At 41.9% G+C, this 15,440-nt stretch overlaps 1 protein-coding gene across 1 annotated transcript in view; it reads left to right on the top strand.

The window, feature by feature from the left end:
• LOC143781249 (kinesin-like protein KIF20A) overlaps window positions 1-15,440 on the top strand; it is a 61,634-nt gene that overhangs the window by 15,229 nt on the left and 30,965 nt on the right. Inside the window, exons 13-14 of the mRNA XM_077267737.1 lie at window positions 5,869-6,030; window positions 6,342-6,481. Of these exons, the coding sequence (XP_077123852.1) occupies window positions 5,869-6,030; window positions 6,342-6,481 (302 nt within the window). The remainder of the gene's footprint in view (window positions 1-5,868; window positions 6,031-6,341; window positions 6,482-15,440) is intronic.

The raw sequence follows: 15,440 nt of genomic DNA, 5'->3' as shown, positions 1-15,440 counted from the left end.
GTTACGCTGTGGAATATGTTGGTGCTATATAAATAAAATTATTATTATTATAGTGGGGACTTGGCTATCAATCTACATGACATCTGCATTTTTTTTTATCCCCACATCCTAAAAGTGTGATCTAATGATCACAATATAAAGTAATTATCCCTTATGTTAAGTACTGTAGAGAGAGAAAAATATCAAAAAGTCAGAATTGCTGTTTTTTGAGACTCCTCCCCTAACCTAAACTAAAACTGTAACAAAAAGCATGGTAAAACATGCATTTCAAAGTGGTATCAATAAAATGTAATCTCGCCATGAAAAATTAAAAAGAACTCAAATGTATATATTATATAAAAAAATATATATAAAAAACAGCTCTGGCAAAAATTAACAGACCACCACATCAAAACCCTGTCATGGGCCGCCCAATCTCCAGACCTGAACCCCATTGAAAAACTCTGGAATGTAATCAAGAGGATGATGGATAGTCACAAGGCATCAAACAGTTAAGGACTGCTTCAATTTTTGCACCAGAAGCCGTGTGAAAGACTGGTGGAAAGCATGCCAAGACGCATGAAAGCTGTGATTAAAAATCATGGTTATTCCTCCAAATATTGATTTCTGAACGCTTTCTTCTCTTTTTTAAGTTTTGACCAAAATTTATCTTTTGGAAATTTGGAGACATGTTGTCAGAAGTTTATAGAATAAAAGAACAATTTACATTTTACTAAAAAAAAAATATACCTATAAAGAGAAAAATCAGACAAACTGAACATTTTGCAGTGGTCTCCTAATTTTTACCAGAGCTGTATATAGAGTATACAAAAAAAAATAAAAATCATATATATATATATATATATATATATATACCTACGCACACATGCACACAGTTGTGCTCAAAAGTTAACATACCCAGCAGAGTTTTTGCTTTCTTGGCCTTTTTTCAGAGAATATGAATAACACCAAAACTTTCTTTTCACTCATGGTTAGTGGTTGGGTGAAGCCATTTTTTGTCAAGCTACTGTTTTTTCTTTTTAAATCATAATGACAACCCAAAACAACCAAATGACCCTGATCAAAAGTTCACATACCCTTGTGATTTTTGCCTGATAACATGCACAGAAGTTGACACAAATGGGTTTGAATGGCTACTAAAGCCAACATCCTCACCTGTGACCTGTTTGCTTATAATCAGTGTGTGGGCATAAAAGCTGAGCGAGTTTCTGGGATCCAGACAGACTTTCATCCAGCCACTGACATTTCTGGATTGTGAGTCATGGGGAAAGCAAAAGAATTGTCAACGGATCTACGGGAAAAAGTAGTTGAACTATATAAAACCGGAAAGGGATACAAAAAGATATCCAAGGAATTGATAATGCCAGTCAGCAGCATTCAAACTGTGATTAACAAATGGAAAATCAGGGGCTCTAAAAACAAAACCATGGTCTGGTAGACCAACAAAAATGTCCATAACTGCCAGGAAAATTGTTCGGGATGCAAAGAAAAACTAATATCAGCTGAAATACCAGACTCTCTGAAAACTAGCAGTGTGGCAGCTGTTCAAGATGCACAAAATAAGGAGGCACTTAAGAAAAATGGGCTGCATGGTCGAGTTGCCAGAAGAAAGCCATTACTGCGCAAATGCCACAAAGTATCCCGCCTGCAATACTCAAAACAGTACAGACAAGCCTCAATACTTCTGGAACAAGGTAATTTGGAGTGATGAGACCAAAATTGAACTTTTTGGGCACAACCATAAACGTTACATTTGGAGAGAGGTCAACAAGGCCTAGGATGAAAGGAGCACCATTCCTACTGTAAAGCACGGAGGTGGATCGCTGGTGTTTTGCGTATGTGTGATCTACAAAGGCACAGGAAACTTGGTCAAAGTTAAAGGAAAGATGAGTGCAGCATGTTATCGGCAAATACTGGAGGCAAATTTGCACTCGTCAGCCTGAAAGCAGCGCATGGGACGTACTTGGACGTTCCAACATGACAATGATCAAGTCGACCTATCATGGGCTACAGCAGATCAAAGTGAAGGTTCTGGAGTGACCATCTGTCTCCTGACCTCAATATCATTGAGCCACTCTGGGGAGATCTAAAGCGTGCAGCTCATGCTAGACATCCCAGGAATTTAGAGGAGCTGGAGGTTTTTTGCCAAGAAGAGTGGGCAGCTTTACCATCTGAGAAAATAAAGAACCTCATCCGCAACTACCGCAAAAGACTTCAAGCTGTCATTGATGTTAGAGGGGACAATACAGGGTATTAAGAAATGGGGTATGTGATGGTTTGATCAGGGTCATTTGGATGTTTTGGTTGTCATTATGATTTTAAAAGAGAAAACACAGTAGTTTGACAATAAATGGCTTCACCCAACCACTAACAATGAGTGGAGAACTAGTTTGGGTGTTATCATTCATATTCTCTGAAAAAAGGCCAATAAAGCAAAACTTCTGCTGGGGTATGTAAACTGTTAAGCTTAACTTTATGTATATACATACAGTGTGTGTAAATGTATATGTGTATAATATTTATCTTTCCATCAGTATGTCACAACAGTGAGTCCACCTCTCATCAACCCAGAAGATCTGACACTTTGATGCATTGCGAAGTAGTCAGTGTAAAGCTTGCATTATTGTAAATTTGGTGTGCCCTCTAAATGACTCAACACAGCCACTGATGTCTAAACCGCTGGCAACAAAAGTGAATCCACCCCTAAGTGAAAATGGCCAAATTGTGCTCAGTGTCAGTATTTTGTGTGGCCTCCATTATTTTCAAGCTCAGCCTTAACTTTCTTGGACATGGTGTTTACTAGGACTTCACAGGTTGCCACTTGAATCCTCATCACTCCTCAATGATGAGCTCACGGAGCTGGTGGATGATAGAGACCTTGCACTCCTCCACCTTCCATTTGAGGATGCCCCACAGATGCTCAATAGGGCTTAGGTCTGGAGACACGCTTGGCCAGTCCAGCACTTTTACCCTCAGTTTCTTTAGCAAAGTAGTGGTGATCTTGGAGATGTGTTTGGGGTCATTATCATTTTAGAATACTGGCCTGCAGCCCAGTTTCCAAAGGGAGGGGATCATGCTCCGCTTCAGTAGGTCACAGTATGTTAGCATTCATGGTTCCCTCAATGAACTGTAGCTCCCCAAAGTCAGCAACACTCATGCAGCCCCACACCATGACACTCCCACCACCATGCTTGACTGTAGGCAGGACACACTTGTCTTTACACTCCTCACTCGGTTGACTCTACACACGCTTGACACCATCTGAACCAAATAAATTTATCTTGGTCTCATCAGACCACAGTACGTGGTTTCAGGAACCCATGTCCTTAGTCTGCTTCTCTTCAGCAAAATGTTTGTGGTCTTTCTTGTGCATCATTGTTAGAAGAGGCTTCCTTCTAGGACAACAGCCATGCAGATAAATTTGATGCAGTGTATGTCGTATGGTCTGAGCACTGACAGGTTGACCACCCCACCCATTTATCCTCTGCAGCAATGTTGGCAGCATTCATATATGACGCTGAGCACATGTACTCCACTTCCTTGGTCGATCATGGAGGTCAGTTCTGAGTGGAACCTGTCTTGTTAAACCGCTGTAAGGTCTTTGCCACATTGCTGCAGCTCAGTTTCAGGGCGTTGGCAATCCTCTTATAGCCTAGACTATCTTTATGTACATAAGCGCAAAGAGGAGGATATAGAGCAATGATTTAATCAAAAGAACCTTTAATTTATTAAATAGTACATAGGTAAATACTTTACAAGTAACAGTAATGAATGGCTAAAACACAGGATGAATGCCCGACAACGCTGATATAAGCCCCCATCTCCCACACTCCCCCAGATATAAAACCAGTGTAAAGGCAGGTCAGTAAATCATGATGCTGCCCCCCAAAACTAGGGATGTAATCGGGCAAAAGGAAACACACAATAGGTGCATGGTAGCACCTTTAGGACCGGGCTGCACCGCTCAAGTGGGGACCCAGTAGTAAGATCCTATGATGCACCAGTGAAAAGAGTACTAACACTCACCTATACAAAACCGGGTGGGAAGACTGGCGTGGAGGACACCCCAACGCGCGTTTCGTGGCCGCACGGGACCACTTCCTCAGGGGGAGCCTCTTTATGTACAGCAACAAATTTTTTTTTTCAGATCTTCAGAGTTCTTTGTCATGAGGAGCCATGTTGAACTTCCAGTGACCAGTATGAGTGTGTGAGAGCTATGACACCAAATTTAACACACCTGCTCCCCATTCACACCTTGCAACACTGAGTCACAAGACACCGGGAAAGTAAAATGATTATTGGGCACAATTTGACCATTTTCCCTTAAGGGTGTCCTCACTTTTGTTGCCAGCGGTTTCAACATTAATGGCTTTGTTGAATTATTTAGAGGTCATATAATGCAGGAGATCAAAGGCAGGAAACGGTCAGGGATTGATCGAATTCTATTTTTATACAGCACAACATTAAACAGTTACTGTTATTAAGTATGCAAATCAACATTAAAAAGAATAACAATTAGTTTAAAATAACAAAATGTCTTTCACTAGTTAACGTTGATGTTCTTTTTCACAAAAGATAGTGCGCCCAGTCATGGGATTCACCATGTAAGTTCTCTCGGAAGCTCTGCCCTAGTGGGGGTCACTGGGTTTTCCCACTAGGCTGTAAGTCTTTCTGAGTAGTCTATCAAAGCCCGTTAAGCCTACCATGCACCAACTGGCCCCCTCCCAACCTGAGACCCTAATCCTAGCCAACCCCGATGGAAGATAGCTGGAAGTGACGGCCCTGTTCACTCACTCTTTCTCTGCAATCGCCTGCGGGACTCATTCGCGATCCTCACGGATCTTCTCGGCTTAAGTCGGCGAAAGTATCTTATGCTCAGGGTGGAGAGGACTAGGCCTTGGCTTTTAACAGGCGACGTCGGGCCTTGGAGGCTTGACCAGCGCAGAGCTCAGATCCTGGCTCTGACCAACATAGGCGATACTTGGAGGTCTCCTGTGGGGAATCCAGACCCTGCCAGATAACGACAGGCACCTGGGTGGTGCAAACTTCCCACTGAGGCCTGTCATGCTGATCTCTGTGGTGTCTCTGTGCATATCTGCTCAGCTCTCTTCCTTGGTGACAAATCTCCTCATGGTTTGGTGCTCAGGGCTTATGTCAGGAAAGTCCTCCCTGTGGGTCACCTGATCCAGTCCAGACCACAACAACGCCTCCCCTGTAAATCTTCCAGCACAATTTGGTTCCTCTTGATTTCGGCTAGCTGGCAGATGGCAGTCTCTCCTCATTAATGGCACATCCTGCACGAGTTCTGCAGAGATGTCACAGCTTCTTATTACAGGCACACCAAATTTACACTGTTATACAAGCTGTACACTGACTACCTTACATTGTATCAGTGTCATATCTTCAGTGTAGTCCCTTGAAAAGATATAATAAAATATTTATAAAAATGGGAGGTGTGTACTGACTTTTGTGATATACTGTGTGTGTATGTATATATAGATATATAATTTTGTTTTTCAACAAGATTCTAAATACAGTGTAACTTGAAGCTCATGGGCCCCAATGCAAAATTTTTTGGGCCCCCATCCATTGCAGGTCTTTAATAGTAATAGTCTTTTCACATGGGTCCAAAGGACCTTTTGGTCCCTCTAGACTCTAGGGCCCTTGTGCGAATGTATCCTTTTCACCTATTAAAGTTACGTCCCCGCAGCGGGATATATTGCTTGAATTGGTTACTGTATTATGTAACATTAGATTGTATAACTTGACACCCTTCAGAAGTATTGGCTAGAGTTGAACAATTGTATTGATAGAATGTGTTTTGTAGTGTTTGCTTATGAAATTGTAATCGTGTATGTTCAATTTTAGGTTGTTCAGTCAATTCAGCCCCGAAGCTTTGATTTCATGAACCCAAGAATTGTTGGCAAAGATGGCAAGGTTCTAACAGAAGACGATGCTGACGTGTCAGTGGAGGATCTTCTTTCTGAGGATGAAGATGAGGAAATTGATATGTCAATCCTGAGTTCAGAGGTAACTATTTGCCTAATGTTACTCAAGTAATGCCCCTACCTAAACTTCTGCCTCAGTAATGCCACCCCAATCTGATAAGGGCAAAAAGCAAACTACTATGAATCTTCCTAATCTCCATTATTCCATGTCCAAGATATAAGATGGCTGTGTCGCTATGGTGGAACGGTTCTTGGATCTGTCGGGTTTTCAGCGCATGTGTACAGGCTATATGTACTGTAATTCTGGCGGAACACTTGGGAGGCAGCCTCAAGCTGTTTTTTGTACGATCTCTAAAGCTGTCTGTAGTTTGCACACTTCTCTTAATCTTACAGGATCTCTTGAGAAAAATTGAAGAACTGAAAGAGAAGCTGATGTCTGAGAGGCAAAACAAACTGCTGCTGGAAATGCAGATAAGAAAAGAGATGGGGGAAGCGATGTATCAGCAGATGGTACAACTTGATGAGACTTGGAGGTATAGGAGTTTTGTTTTTTTTCTCTAAATAATACTAAATGCTATGCCAGCGGCAGATGGAATTATGATAACATGTATTAATGGAAAAACCAGCGTAGACGTCATCAATAATTACATCTACTCATCTCCGATGCCATACTGCCAATATATTCAGATAAATAAAATCACCCGTTACCCAATTTCTAGCTATAATACAGTCTACTAATATTGTAATAGACAGACACTTGCAATTTAATATTAGTATGGCATTCTGTAGAGTAGAAATTTTATTTTAATTAAGTTTCTGAAATGGAAAAATAATTTTTCCATCTTAGTTACCCTTTTAGTTAAGTTTCATTATATAATATTATTATATATATTATTATATATTGTTTGCAGCCTGTTCCTAGCATTGGACTTTTCTCTTGAAGACTTATCCCTCCCAATATCGCATGTGCTGTATGTGAGGTCTGTCTGTCCAGGGTGCTGTTGTATTCAATATCAGTCTGGTTTTAGTTCAGGTTAATTTCTGGAGTGCTTGTCTCTCCTACAACTCATGAAGGATTAGATTCTCTCCTCCCATCTACATCCTATAAGAGATGCCTAATAACTCGAATCCTTTCACCCCTCTCCACAGCCTGATTAATCATTGACTAAAGCCTTTCCCTCCTTGTTAGGGTACATGCAGTGCTTTGGACGCAGCACATGTCCGCTGTGTCCAAAGCGCTGCCGGCTATTGAATGCAGGTGATTCCGCATGTGTTCACTGAACCGTGCGGAATCACCAAGTCAAATACAGTACATTGTTTGGGTGAGATTTATCTTGCGGAGACTCGCGTCTACGCATGTCCGTCTCCGCAGGTGAGCTGCGGGCTTCTGTGCACGAATAGTGGGCATGAGATTTCTTGAAATCCCATCCACTATGCTGTAACATCTGGACGCTGCAGGTTGGATGCTGCAAATGTACACAGTGTCCAACCCGCAGCATTTACTGACCGTGGGAACATACCCTTATCAGAAAGGTGTTTGCACAACTTCGTAGAAGCCATAGTTCCAAACAATATTTTGACTGTAATTTCGAGGCCAAAAACATGTCTACTGTCTTTAACACTCTCCTAGATATATATCATGCAGTTATGTCATGCTAGCAATTGGAACTTTATCATGTCCCATACTGCTGGTATAAGGTCGTGTGAATTAGCCCCAGTGGGTGACATATAACGATTTGGGCTTCTGGCATCAGATCTAGTTTTCATTAGCGTAGACTACAGCTTGCTCCCATTGCAGATGGCATGGACACGAGTTGTGTCTGTGGCATCTGCAGTGGGAGCCAGTAGTAATCTACAACTGAGCTCCACCTGCAACTACTGGGATCACATCCAGGCTTGATGCCAGAAGTTTAACTCCTCATATGCTGCCTATCTGGGTGCCAATAAGTCTATGTACTAAAACCTACTAAATCCTATCAGAGGCGGTCTAATGGGAGGTCTGTAAAGGTACCGTCACACTAAACGATATCGCTAGCGATCCGTGACGTTGCAGCGTCCTGGATAGCGATCTCGTTGTGTTTGACACGCAGCAGCGATCAGGATCCTGCTGTGATATCGCTGGTCGTTGATTAAAGTTCAGAACTTTATTTGGTCGTCAGATCGCCGTGTATCGTTGTGTTTGACAGCAAAAGCAACGATACCAGCGATGTTTTGCAATGGTAACCAGGGTAAATATCGGGTTACTAAGCGCAGGGCCGCGCTTAGTAACCCGATGTTTACCCTGGTTACCAGTGTAAAATGTAAAAAAACAAACAGTACATACTCACCTTCTGATGTCTGTCACACGTCCCTCGCTGTCCGCTTCCTGCACTGTCTGAGCGCCGGCCGTAAGTAAAAGCACAGCACAGCGGTGACGTCACCGCTCTGCTGTTAGGGCCGGCACTCAGTCAGTGCAGGAAGCGGACGCCGGGGGACGCGAATGTGAGTATGTACTGTTTGTTATTTTACATTTTACACTGGTAACCAGGGTAAACATCGGGTTACTAAGCGCGGCCCTGCGCTTAGCAACCCGATGTTTACCCTGGTTACCCAGGGACCTCGGCATCGTTGGTCGCTGGAGAGCGGTCTGTGTGACAGCTCTCCAGCGACCAAACAGCGACGCTGCAGCGATCGGCATCGTTGTCTGTATCGCTGCAGCGTCGCTTAGTGTGACGGTACCTTTAGTATATCACTAACAGACTGAGATGATCCACTGTCAGAGTGCTGCATGTTCAAGTTCCTTTGTGGAACTTACAAATATTCTTGAAATGCGTAAACGCAAAAAATGGCAACTGTGAAACCTTCAACTTTTCCTGGAACAAACAAGGGCTCACCAGGACCAGTTTTAAATAAAGTGGGGCAATGGGCAAAAGTTTAAAGTGGGGCCTCACATATTGCACCATCACACAGAAACATTTCTGTTGTATATACATGCATGGAGTTCAGGCCTCTAAGCGAGTGTAATCGACAATAATGAAGTCGTTCGACGCTTGTTTCCCGGCCTCTTTAGTCCGGCTGAGGAAGAATGATGGACACATATAGTCCTCGATACAGTATAATGCAGGTCCCATATAGTACGTATAGTATAATGCATTACCCATGGTCCTTGACAGAGTATAATGTAGCCCTCTCATAGAGTATGCTACAGCCCCCTCAGGGTATAATGCAGCCCCACACAGTATAATGTAGCCCCCCTCATAGAGTATATTGCAGCCCCACACACAGTATAATGTAGCCTCCCCCTCATAGGGTATAATATAGTCCCCTAATAGGCCTCATAGAGTATAATGTAGTCCCCGCTACTGACACGCTGTGTCAGAGGCACAGGGGAATGATGGGGTAGGAAGTGTTATCTGACACTCTGTCCTCCATCACTGCTTTCAATTGTATCGGCAACTGTGATGCCGATAAGTTGAATGTGCACTGCGGGGGGGGGGGTGTCACTGGGCCCCTCTTAGTCGCGGGCCCCATAGCGGCTTTGTGGTGTGCCACTATTAGCGGGCCCTAACGCCGCTCACTCAAGTCTATGGAAATCAATATACCTAATTTGGACGTGTCCGTGTGAATGTGCTCAATGAGCCATCCACAGCTGAACAGTGACTTGGGTATCCATATTTACTACCACTAGCAGCTAACTGCCTGGGCGTAGCCATGGATACCTAAGGAGAGGAGCTCTCCCTGGTGGCGATTTAAGGCATAAGCCTTTTTAGAATGTTTGCCTGAAAGTCAACACTGTAAGGAAACACTGTGAGGCAACATTGCAAAGATGGATTAAATTGAGCACGCTGCTGCACATAGAGAAGCAAATCGCATACGGATGCATAACCTGCGTCTTAATGAAACCGAAGATGAATAAAATTGTCGAAGAACTGCTGATGCAGCCCGACAGAGGCAGGCCAGAGCAAGAGAAATGAATTAACTAACTGAATCAAGTAGAGCATCTAATGCTGCACGACAACAAGCAACACATTCAATGCACAAAGTGATACACATATTTCACAAAAAAGAGAACAAGATGGAATACGTGTCCAAAATGAAAGAGCCACTCGATGGCAAGTATATTTGCCGCTAGAGGACTTCTCAATCAAAATTGATGAGACACGTATTGAAGAGCACTATGCTGGCTAACTGACATTTCGATGCAAGTTCTGCCAATCTAAAAATTTCAAAGACGAAATGGCGCAGGACGAAACATTCCCTTCCTGCTGCAAGAGATGGCTCATCCAATTACGTCCCATTCGTATGAATGATCAATTAGTCAAGTTGATGAAAGGAGAGCATCAGCTCTCCAATAACTTTATGGCTAATATAAGGCAATACAATAGCTCGCTTGCTTTGGCATCAATGCGAGCGCAAGTAGCGGCACCTCCTGGGCATGGTCCATACTGTTTTTGAATTCATGGACAAATTTACCACAGAACTGCCCCATTGCATCACGCTGTGGGTAGTACTCCCAAGTTTGCCCATATTTATATCTTGGACAGTGAAGAAGCATTAAGTACAAGAAGTCAAGCAAATAAAAAGTGCCTCCCATCACTACTATCATCTCTTGGAGAGAAAATGAAAGCAATTAGCCCACTCGCAAGAGCCTTCACAATGAGGACGGGATTTGAAATAGAGGAAGAGAGGATTGCTGAATTAGAAAATAGCGATCCACTCCAAATAACAATGTCAATTATAAATGACTACAATGATGACCAGAGGTGCTACAATGCACCAAGGTGCAATGAAGTAGCTATAATTTATCAAAATGCATTTTTAATAGGAACATCAGAGTTCACCTCAAAAGTAAAAACTAAACTGTTCAAATCCGCTTTCTTCACAGAAAGTGTGATGCAATGACATATCCACTTCTATTACCATATGGGGACAGTGGATGGACAATAAATTTGACAACTCCAATTGCCGTAAGTGTACAACATCAAGGAATTGGTGACATTCATCTACCATCCATACCAGTGGATCAAGATCAACAAGAAAAAAATCACCCTGTTGCAGTACTATGCATCCAGGCTTGCCATTCGTGACGAGTTCAATCCCCTTTTAAATGCTGGGAAGTTGACGCAACAAGTTATAGTTGAGTTATGTCAAAATTGAATCCGACAGGATCGAATATATAAAACAAAATCAAAAGGCATTACGCATCGACAGTTATTCCGGGGTTATAGATCACATCCAAAATGCTGTTACACCAAGGGCTAAAAGCTGGGACACAAGTAATTTTACCGTCCACTTTCATTGGAAGCCAATCAATGTTTAGATATGTGCTTCAATAAAAAGTGTTAAATATCTTTTCAAATATGTATACAAAGGACATGACTGTGCCAATATCAAGTTTGATACATTAAACTGGAATGAACCAGCCATGTACCTAGATTCTCAGTATATAAGCGCCGCTGAGGGCATGTGGAGAATCAGAAAAAATAAAATGCATGATGCTTCACATACCATTAAAAGGCTTGCTGTTCACCTTGAAAACATGCAGCAAGCGTTTTTTGAAGATGATAATGTGTATATGGTTATTTCGGACTTAAAAGCCTCTAAACTCTGCAGGCTTATTTTCAGCTAAACAGAGTTGATGCTTCTGCCCGTCAGTATTTGTACAGTGAAATCCCTGAACACTATGTCTGGGATAGAAAAGCTGTACCAGAATGATGGAAAAACGACGGACTCAATTTGGGAAAACAATTGCCCAAAAGTATACAGTCTCTTTAACAGATGGTGAGCTGTATTACCTAAGACTCCTTTTACTTCACGTAAGAGGAGCAAAGTCTTATGCTGACTTAAGGACTGTCAATGGAGTCGTACATGACACGTATAAAAATGCGTGCATTGATCTTCATCTTTGGAAGACCATTCCCAATGGGAAGACAGTATAATGGATGCAATCGCTTTTCAAATGCCCTACCAACTTCGTGAATTATTTGCTATAATTTGTGTATATGGGGAACCAGCTAAACCATTGTCATTATGGCAAAAATATAAAACTGATTTTTTGAAGGATTACATCAAGCGGTATACTCCAGAAATTGCTGAGCAACTGGCTCTTTGTGATATTAATGAAGTGGTCTTAAGCAATAAAAAGTCCTGTGCTGACTACGGATTGCCAACTCCAGTAAATGTTCCAGGTGAAATACTGGACCAACTGAATTATGCTGTAATAAATCAGGAGGCTGAGCATATGAAAGCTATGCTTAATGAAGCTCAGAAATCAGCTTTCGATGCAATTATGCAAGCAGTCAATGCTGCATCACAACCAGACAACACTTTCTTTTTCTGTATGGCCCAGGAGGCAATGGGAAGACGTTTTTGTACAACTGCTTGCACAAGACACTACAAGCAGAAAAGAAGTCTATTTGCTCAGTAGCCTCCACTGGATTGGTGACTACATTACTACAAAATGTTAGCACCTACCATTCCAAGTTTGGCCTTGGAATTACAACAATTGAGACCACCGTTTCAAAAAATAAGCCACCCTCACTTCAAGCAAAGGAGCTTAGGGAGTCATCTGTCGTTATTTGGGACGAAGTAACGACTCCCTGTTTTAATATGAATGCTGTGGATAATTTGTTCCAAGACATATGTGGGAAAAAAAGACCATTTGGTGGAAAAGTTTTGATAAACTGTGGTGACTTTTGTCAAACCCTACCAATAGTGAAGGTGGAAAAAGAGCCCAAATTGTACAGTCCACCATTAAATACTCAAAATCCTGGAATCAGTTTTCACGATTCCAGTTACAACAGAATATGAGAACGTCTCAGGACGAATTTGAGTACAACTCATGGTTACTGAAACTTGGCAATGGAGAGTTGTCAAATGTATATGGTATACCAGAAGACACAATTGAAATCCCGAATTCTTTTATTGAAGAGGGTGATTTATTTACAGCGATTTTTGGCGACTCAATTGAGATTACCGATGCAACGGTAGAAGCAATTGCCAATAAAGCAATTCGTACTCCATTGAATGATTAAGGTCACGCCTTGAACGACAAAATTCTTATTCAAGTTCAAGGTGAAATACTCAACATATCGCTCTTGGACACAATTGTGGAAGAGGAGGGTGTGATTCTCACAGATTACCCTGTAGGGTTTAACTCTTTGAATCCCACTGGGATGCCTCCTCATGAACTAAAGCTGAAACCCAGGAGCTGTAATTATGCTCCTGCGTAATCTTAACAGAAAGCGTGGCCTTTGTTATGGCACATGGCTTTATGTGAAAAGCTTAAAAGCAATAGTTATTCATGCCGTTGCTTTAAATGGAAAAGCAAAGGGTCAGACAGTTCTTATTCCAAGAATTGACCTGATTTCCAAAGATAAAAACTTGCCAGTCCAGATGCGACGGCGTCCGTTTCCTGTCATGTTGGCTTTTACAATAACCATCAATAAATCTCAGGGACGGTCCTTGGATATTGTAGGAATTTACCTCTCCCAGTGTCTTTACGCTTGCAGTTATATGTGGCTTTCTCCGGGGGAAGGAAAAACCAACAAATACGGGTCAAAATATTTGAGACACAGAAGCAGGGTAAACTTATTCCTAATGTTGACAAATGGTCTACTGTCAACTGTGTGTACAAAAAGTCTTTTATTAAGCTTATTAACAATTGTAAAAGCCAAAAAATGTTGTATGCAAAAGCGGGACTAACTCCTAGCCGCGGTGTGCGGACCAAACGTTGGGCATGGGCAGGGCCTTGGGGGCAGATCCCAAGTGCGCTCAACCATGTGAAATGGCTTACGCTCAGGAACACTGAGGAATAGCGCTATTGGATAGCTCTTCCCGTTCATTCCCTTTAGGAATAGAGCTATGGGATAACTCTACCCGTTCACTTTCTTCATAGATGGTGCTATCGGATAGCTCTACCTGAACAGTATTAACTACAGAGCTTTTTCATACACCAGGTAGGAGTGGCAGGAGAGGTACACCAGGTACTTGTTTGCTATTAGTCTGCACATATGCCAGTCGGGTGCGTGGGTACACCCCATTGTGAGGTCAATCTGCTGCATGGCTACACCCCATTGCGTGGTTCGTAATCACAGTGCGCGCCCCAAAGGGCACGCAATCACTCGTATAATTCTAAATGAATAAGACTAAATAAAGTTGACACTTTTTGTGCAGAACAAGAATAGTGTAAAATTTAACATTTAACATGGCACCCAGTTTGGATTTTCATGACCAAGCCCCATATTTCAAATCTAACATGTTGCTCCATATGGTAATAACTTTTGAATGCCTCAGCTGTGTACATGTGCCAGTGATTGTGTGTATATATAATATTTATTTTATAATATTTTAAATCTCTCAACACATGAATTGGTGAGGTGATGGCAAATTTTAAGTAGATATTTTTTGTGTTTTATTCATGAAAATGTCTGAAATTTGTAGAACATTTGATAAAGTTACCAGTTTATAAGTCCTTAAAACTGTGTTCCCACACACAACTGTTAATAAATGGCATTTCCTATTTGTTAACTTTACATCAACATTTTTTTTAATGTCCTTATTTTTTTTTTTTTGTGATGCCAAAATGTGTAAAAGTTTATCTGCAGCTTATTTGATGGAAACATCAAAAACCTATATATTTTAAAGACCTATTCACTTTTAGGGGCTATATATTAGAAAGCCCCAAAAGATACCTCATATTAACCAATAAAGCCCTCATTTACATTCAGAAAGTTTAACCATTCAGGCACTTAAAAAAAACTGAACACAGAATGAAATGAAAAATTGTTTTCTTCTACTAAAATCTTTAATTTTCACAAGGGATAGTAGAAGAAAATGGACATTACAAATCATGCAAAGTCTTCCCGAATGGGTATTTTTTTCTGTAGTTTGAGCCTACTGGTTGTGCATGGCAGGGTTAGGTAGGGCAGGAGTGCGATTTGACTTTTGAATTGCAAATTTGACTGGAGTAGTTTACAGATGCCATGTTGCATTTATCATGAACCTTTCATTTTCACAAGGGGAAAGAGTAGAAAATGAATCACATTTTCTCCAGTAATTTCTCACAAGTGCGGCAATGCTCTATATGTGGTCGTACTGCTTATTTTTGGCTACTTGGCAGGGCTCAGAAGGTTGGAGCGCTATTTGACTTTTGGAGTGCAGATTATGGTGGAATATTTTACAGGCGCCATTTGTCAGAGCCTTTAAGGTGCCAAGAGAGCAGGAAAAAAATGTGACCACATTTTGAAACTTGCATTCCTTGGGGGAATTCATCTACGATGAAGTGACTGTTTTGACCCTACAAGTGTTTTCCCATGCAGTTTACTAGGTGGCTTCTCCCCTTATATCCGTGCCATTAAAGTGGATACTAATTTCAGTCTGGGCATACTGTGGGGGATCAGAAGGGAGTTGTGTTGGCAGGGGCGTAACTACCGCAGTCGCAGCGGTCGCCAGTGCGACCGGGCCCGGTGGGTCAGGGGCCCGGCAGGTCAGAGGCACCCAACACCATGTTGC

The sequence above is a fragment of the Ranitomeya variabilis genome, chromosome 6 (genome assembly GCF_051348905.1).
Source record: "Ranitomeya variabilis isolate aRanVar5 chromosome 6, aRanVar5.hap1, whole genome shotgun sequence".
Classification (NCBI taxonomy): Eukaryota; Metazoa; Chordata; class Amphibia; order Anura; family Dendrobatidae; genus Ranitomeya; species Ranitomeya variabilis.
This window is presented reverse-complemented; position numbering and strand designations above follow the sequence as displayed.